Genomic DNA, 7,905 nt, shown 5'->3' on the forward strand with positions numbered 1-7,905 from the left:
TGTAAAAATTTTATTTCTATAGAAAACTTTGTCAAAATTTTAAATTTTCATAATATATTTCTGTTGGTTAAGCTACTCATGTAGTTTAGTCAATGTATGGTTTTAAGCTGCAATAAAAAACAACAACAATGCTTAAAGAACAAAACCAAAATTAACAAAACAAAACGATTGAGAACATTTCATTTCTATAGAAAATTAATCAACATTTTATTTCTATAGATTGTTTTTTGTTTGTTTTTTATTTTATACCCTGCGCCACACTGTGGAACAGGGTATTATAAGTTAGTGCATATGTTTGTAACACTCAGAAGAAGACGAGATAGACACATGGTGTCTTTGGCAATAATGCTCAGGGTGGGTCCGTGAGTCGATATAACCATGTCCGCGTGTCCGTCCGTCACATTTTTGTGATCAAAGTCAAGGTCGCAATTTAAGTCCAATCGCCTTCGAATTTGGCACATGTCCTAATTTGGGTCAGAATAGAACCCTATTGATTTTTGAAAAAATCGATTCAGATTTAGATAAAGCTCCCATATACATCTTTCGCCCGATATGCACTAATATGGACCCAGCTGCCAGAGTTTTATACCGATTTGCTTGAAATTTTGTACAAACATAACACTTAGTCGTATAGTCAAGTGTGCAAAATTTCCTAATTTGGGTCAGAATAGAACCCTATTAATTTTTGAAAAAATTGGTTCAGATTTAGATATAGCTCCCATATATATATCTTTCTCCCGATATGGACTAATATGGTCCTAGAAGCCAGAGTTTTGGCCCAATTTGTTTGAAATTTTGTACTAGGAGTACAATTAGTAGTGCAGGTAAGTGTGCAAAATTTGATTGAAATCGGTTCAGATTTAGATATAGCTCCCATATATAGCTTTCCCCCGATTTGCACTCATATGACCACAGAGGCCAATTTTTTGCTCCGATTTAGTTGAAATTTTACACAGGGAGTAGAATTAGCATTGTAGCTATGCGTGCCAAATTTGGTTGAAATCGGTTCAGATTTAGATATAGCTCCCATATATATGTTTTTCTGATTTCGACAAAAATAGTCAAAATACCAACATTTTCCTTGTAAAATCTCCATAGGTTAGTCGAAAAGTTGTAAAAATGACTCTAATTTTCCTAAACTTCTAATACATATATATCGAGCGATAATTGTAGCTATGCGTGCCAAATTTGGTTGACATCGGTTCAGATTTAGATATAGCTCCCATATATACCAACATTTTCCTTGTAAAATCGTCACTGCTTAGTCGAAAAATTGTAAAAATTACTCTAATTTTCCTAAACTTCTAATACATATATATCGAGCGATAAATCATAAATAAACTTTTGCGAAGTTTCCTTAAAATTGCTTCAGATTTATATGTTTCCCATAGTTTTTCACTAACATTGTGTTCCACCCTAGTGCATTAGCCGACTTAAATTTTGAGTCTATAGATTTTGTAGAAGTCTATCAAATTCTGTCCAGATCGAGTGATATTTAAATGTATGTATTTGGGACAAACCTTTATATATAGCCCCCAACACATTTGACGGATGTGATATGGTATCGAAAATTTAGATCTACAAAGTCGGCCCCGCCCGACTTTAGACTTTCTTTCTCTGATTTTACATTTTTCTGATTTAAAGTTTTTTCCTTGTCCAAAACAAGAAAAAAATTGCAAAAATCTTTTCGTGTATTTTGTTTGCTTTGCAATTATGCTTTAATAGTTCTGAAAATTTCTTCAAAATTAATGGAATTATCTTTAAATTTGTTGCTTTTTTGCATCGTGACATGTCTTTCTAGACTTTATTTTAAAGACAATTTTTACTTTAAGCGTAGCACAATTCATGCGTGAAGTCGAGTCTGAATTTGAACATTTAAGTTGTCGTTAAAACATTTTAGAAGATTTTGATAAGTATTATTGGATAAGTAATTAAGTATCAAGTACTCGAAACTCAAATTTAAAAGACAATTATGTTTTAAATGTATCCTTGCATTAGGGAGCCACCGTGGTGCAATGGTTAGCATGCCCGCCTTGCATACACAAAGTCATGGGTTCGATTCCTGCTTCGACCAAACACCAAAAAGTTTTTCAGCGGTGGATTATCTCACCTCAGTAATGCTGGTGATATTTCTGAGGGTTTCAAAACTTCTCTAAGTGGTCTCACTGCAATGTGGAACGTCGTTCGGACTCGGCTATAAAAAGGAGGTCCCTTGTCATTGAGCTTAACATGGAATCGGGCAGCACTAAGTGATAAGAGAGAAGTTCACCAAAGTGGTATCACAATGGACTGAATAGTCTAAGTGAGCCTGATATATCGGGCTGCCACCTAACCTAACCTAATCATCTTTGCATTAGTGTAAAGACAAAATCTTTGGAATTGGGCAAGTTTTTTTCAGCCCCTCTTGGTTTTCCAGCCAAATGTAAAGCAATCACATTATCACATTTGAATTCCATCACTAAATACCTTTGTAAGCTTATAAAATAGAATGATGTTGGATGCAATGCAACCGAAATCCTTCTCACGCATCTGCTTTCGCCCACCCTAATATAAAAGCATAATTTATTGTTCCTATTCTTTTTCTTAGTGTAATCTGATGTAGGTCCACATACAAGACCCTAAGAAGAATCACGAGTCAAGATAAGAAGTCTCATATATATACGAACGAACATCAATTAAGTCACGCCTTGCAAAAAAATCGAATAAAAGCGTATTGAATATTAAAAAAAAAAATTAAAAAAAAAAAAACAAAAGCCGCTGATAAGGCTCAAGATGCTCGATTGGAAGACAAACCTATAAGGGTAGAGGAATAAAAAAAAAATAATAAACGAACATTAACATTTTCGCAATAAACTTTCAATGAATGAAATTTCAAATCAGTAGCTAGTGAGAAGCGAAAGTTTGAAGACGTTTAGCGGAATACAAAAACGGAAAAACAAGAAATATTAAGTGAACAATAGTAATTTTTTCCATAAAAATAAAATTTTCAATAAAATAAAGATCTGTGGCAATGCTTTTTAAGAATCTATGGACTGGACAAGGAACCAAATTTAAACAAAAGACTTGATAAATATCCAAAAATTATTTTGAAAAAAAAAACATAAATAAAATTTATAGTGTGAAATATCTGTGATCTAGAATTTTATAAAAATTCTATTGATTGTCTACAGTTGCTTAATAACTGTGCAAACTTTGCAAAAGGCCTTCACAATGGCAATGATAAGCCTTCAATTTTACTCTGCACTGATTGTTGGTTGGACCTTGGCTCTAAGCTCCACAATAATGGTGAATGCCAAGCCCACCAAATCATCCGATAATGCTGTATGGGAGCATTTGAATAAAACCTGCCTCTCACGTGAATGCGACGAACACGTGAATATCAAACACTTACAACACTTAGAAAAACATATGGATCATAGAGCTCAACCCTGTGAGAATTTCCATGAATATGCCTGTGGCCATTGGAAGACACAACATGATGAGAGTACCATGATGGCTGTGGGCGAAAAATTGCTGATAGGAAAATATCAAAAAATTTTTGCTGAATATAGAGAAAGGTCGGAGCTACGCAGAAATCGTGTGTATCAAAAACTACAACAATACTATGATGTATGTTTGCTTAGTGAGAGAAAAGAGAAAGTCAATTGGCTGGAATACATTCATACACTGAGAGCAATGGGTCTCTTGAGATTGAGTAATGAAACACATTGGCTTAGCACTCTCAGAGATTTGAGTGAATTTTCAAATATGAGATTTTTCATATATGGAGATGTGGAGAGATTTAATGCTTCAATGTTTATGTTGAATCTCTATCCCCATGACAATACAATGACAGTGGATTTATCCAAGGAGATTTATGAAATCTTGAGATATTTCAACTATACTGAAGAATCTAGAGAAGGGATAGAGAGGAGTTTCACAGACTTGGAAATGGATTTGTCTGGTATTTTGAATAGTACCAGTTTGGATTATGACAATGTCATTGAGTCTGATGAATCTGATTGGATGACCTGGGATCAACTTCTTCAACTAAATTCTTCGCTAAATTGGCAATTTCTCCTTGCCCCTTTTCCTTTGGCTGCCAATGATATCGTAGCTGTTAACAATCTAACAGCAATGGAGAAAATCAAAAATTATTTGGATACCTATTCCCAGCAGACATTGTTCTTGTATAGCCTTACTCGTTTCCTTAATCATTTGGAAAATCTCAAATACAATGTGGTGGTCGAAGGCTCATCGTCGTCATCCTGTTTGCGGCATATGAGAAAAACGTTTCCTTTGGCTATGAATTATATCTACGATACAGTCTTCTATGATGCCCAAGAACGTTCTGCCAGTGATGCTGTTATTATTTCAGTTTTTCAACAACTCAAAGATCAATTTGCCCTGAGACTAAAGCAAAATCCAATGCAACTTGATTGCGAAAGTCTAGAGTATTTAAGCCATAAATTGAAGGCCTTGGAATTGAATATTGGAAATTTACCCAAAAATACTAGCCAAGAATTCTATGAAGAATTCATAGGGGATTTAAATGTAACCAGTCATCAAAGTTTCTATCGTAATCATTTGGAATCTCTACGACATTTCTATGCACGCCGACGCCATTTGGCTTCGAAGGGGAAATTTTCCCCTGTATGGAATCACTTTAATCTTCATATGCCCGATATGCCGGATAATTTTGATACCACTCCGTATTATCTAGCCAATGCTAATATTATAGTATTACCCTTTGCCTATCTGCAGTTACCTTTCTATGATCATCGTTTTTGGCCTTCTCTGGTCTATGGAGATCTGGCCAATACTTTGGGTCATGAGCTCATACATGCCTTCGACAGTTATTTCCTGAGAAATGATTATGGAGGAAATTACAATGAAAATGAATCCCTGGAGATTTTGAAAAATCCCACATTTCAAAGGAACCTAAAATGCCTTGAGCAAATACCAACGAAATTCATAAATGAACGTATAGCCGATATTAGTGGTACCCGTTTGGCTTTGAATGCTTTTGCCAAAGACCCGGTATTCATGAAACACAATGGTAAACTTTTCTTTCTACAATTTGCCCAATTTTTTTGTGGATCTGCCGATGAGGAGACATTTGCCACACTAGATCCCTTACATGATATGGATAGTATGCGTTTGAATTATGCTTTGGCTCATATGCCAGAATTTTCCGAAGTATTTCAATGTCCCACGGGAAGTCCTATGAATCCCCAGGAAAAATGTGAATTATGGTAGGGCGGAAAGGGATAAAGGGATTATATTATACAAAAAAAAAAAAAAAAAATAATTATAATTAAAATAAAATAAATTTAATATTATACCTACAAGTAATTCATACACTGGAAAAAATAGTGATTTGACTACAAAAAAAGAAAATGTAGCGTATTTGAAAGATGCAAAAAGAAAAAAAAATATTAAGGACAATTTACTTAAAATATAAAAGTATTTTAATTGGAGAAGGTTTAAAAAAAAAACTAATTAAATTTAAAGTGAATAAACCCGCTTTTTATTTTAACAAAATATTCTTTGAACCTATGGATTAAAGACATATACTGTATTCTTAATGTAAAGATTTTTTAAATGTATTTATAATATTTTTAAGGAAATTTATAACCATTTTTTTTGTAAAGAGTCATTTGGAATTTGGACTGTATTTTTTATTAAATTTAAAATGTTTCTCTTTGAAATTTTCATTCCTAAATAAATGTAGATATTTTGTTTTTAAACAGATCGCCCCTAAAATAAAGAAACCCCTTATTTTTTGTACAAATAACGTTTGAACTAAGTTATTTTGAATCTTAAAATCTTAAGTAGGGGTTTTTTTTGAGATATTGAATATTTTATTCAAAAATTTTTAGTAAAAACAAATTAATAAACAAGGTCTACTTTAGCCAAATAGAATTGATAATTTTGTAAAAAATTAAATTAGGATATTTTTCCTTGGAGATTTCTTTCTTAAATAAATGTGGAATGTTTTTGAAAAATTGGGGTACATATACCTTTTATTGTTTTAAGAAAACAAAATATTCATATTTTTAAAAACCCGCATCTAGAAATATCACAATTATTTTTCAATTAAAAAAAAATTGCCAAATTTAAAAAAAAAATTAATTGATAAACTTTTTAATCAATAACAAACATTAATAGATTTTTATTTGGTGTTGGTGATTGATTTAATTAATTGCGTGATAAAAGAAATTTTAATAAAAAATTAATTAGTGATTTAATAAAAAAAATGCTTTGGTTAAATATTTTTGGTTTACTTTTTTGATTCTCAATTAAAACAGTGATTGAATTTTTATTAAATCAATTTTCTGTATTATGTTTTAAATAAAATAAAAATATTTACATATATCATTTCAAATTTTGTTATATTTAATATGTTTACAAAAATTGTTTTTAATATTGTTTTAACTTGAATATTTCTAAAAGAAATCTATATTTTTCTAATAAACAAGGTCTACTTTAGCCAAATAAAATTGACAATTTTTAAAAAATAAATTAGGATATTTTTCCTTGGAGATTTCTTCCTTAAATAAATGTGGAATGTGTTTGAAAAATTGGGGTACAGATACCTTTTATTGTTTTAAGAAAACAATATATTCCTATTTTTAAAATCCGCATCTATAACAAAAATATCACAATTATTTTTCAATTTAAAAATAAATTTGCCAAATTTTACAAAAATTAATTGATAAACTTTTTAATCAATAACAAACATTAATAGATTTTTATTTGGCATTGGAGATTGATTTAAATAATTGCGTGATAAAAGAAATTTTAATAAAAAATTAATTAGTAATTGAAACAGAAAAAATTGGCTTGGTTAAATATTTTTGGTTTATTTTTTTGATGCTCAATTAAAACAGTGATTGAATTTTTATTAAATCAATTTTCTGTATTTTGTTTTAAATAAAATAAAAATATTTACATATATCATTTAAACTTTTGTCATATTTAATATATTTGTAAATATTTTTTTTGTTTGTTTTTACTTCAATATTTCTAAAAGAAATCTATATTTTTCCCATTGTGTGTGACTTTATTTTTTAATTTTATTAAAATTATTCACTTATTTATATACACATCATATAGGCTCTTGCAATATTTAATATATGTTTTGGTAAGAAATTTCCAAATAAAAATCCACACTTTTTTCCATTCTGGGAAACTTTTTTTTTCAAACTTAAATTTTATGTATATATATGTATATATTTATCTTTAATTGTATTTGTAATTTTTTTTTATATTCTCTATTTTGTAACATATTCAATTTTTACCTTTTTTAGTTTTTAAAATTTGCTTTTCGTTATCTATTCCTTAAAATGTAAATAATAGATTTTCTTGTTATGAATATGTAAATTTTGTAGTTCAACCATTTGTAGTTTTAACTTAATTAGATATTTATTTTATATACAAAATGTTTGTTTATTTTCATTTCGTTTTGTCTCTTAATTAAATATCCATTAATTATGTATAAATAATTATTGTTATGTGTATTGTACTTAGTTTACTGAATCACTTAAATGGTATTGAAAATCAATAAAATACTATAATATTTATTCCACTAATTAAAATAAATGTTTTTACTTTGGCAGTAACGTGAGAGGTCAACGAAATTATGATATTGTAATTTTAGGTAATTTTTAACAAAAAATAAAATAGACACATTGATCCAATGAAGGTTTATAGATAAACTGAAATCATATTGAATGTAGATTTTGGCTAAACAGAGTGGGTGATCAACACTGTAATATAATGGTAAGGTAATATAATGTACAGGACCAAGGAAGACCTCATTGCAAAGATTTTTGAAATATCTTTACACATCCTTCCGTCTATGCAGAGTTGCGACGTCAATACTGTTTTTAGCATATTTTTCCGATAATAATTCGTTATTTA

At 29.9% G+C, this 7,905-nt stretch overlaps 1 protein-coding gene across 1 annotated transcript; it reads left to right on the forward strand.

The window, feature by feature from the left end:
- The first annotated feature begins 2,881 nt into the window (after positions 1-2,881).
- Nepl4 (Neprilysin-like 4) lies at positions 2,882-5,549 on the forward strand. Its single transcript, XM_075293990.1, has one exon. It carries the CDS (start codon positions 3,211-3,213, stop codon positions 5,236-5,238), a length of 2,028 nt encoding a protein of 675 aa, XP_075150105.1. The 5' UTR covers positions 2,882-3,210; the 3' UTR covers positions 5,239-5,549.
- The last annotated feature ends 2,356 nt before the right edge of the window (positions 5,550-7,905 follow it).

Source organism: Haematobia irritans, chromosome 2 (assembly GCF_050003625.1).
Source record: "Haematobia irritans isolate KBUSLIRL chromosome 2, ASM5000362v1, whole genome shotgun sequence".
Taxonomy (NCBI): Eukaryota; Metazoa; Arthropoda; class Insecta; order Diptera; family Muscidae; genus Haematobia; species Haematobia irritans.

Coding starts and splice junctions, on each gene's coding strand:
- Nepl4 (XM_075293990.1), top strand. CDS start 3,211: ATGGCAATGATAAGCCTTCAATTTTACTCTGCACTGATTGTTGGTTGG.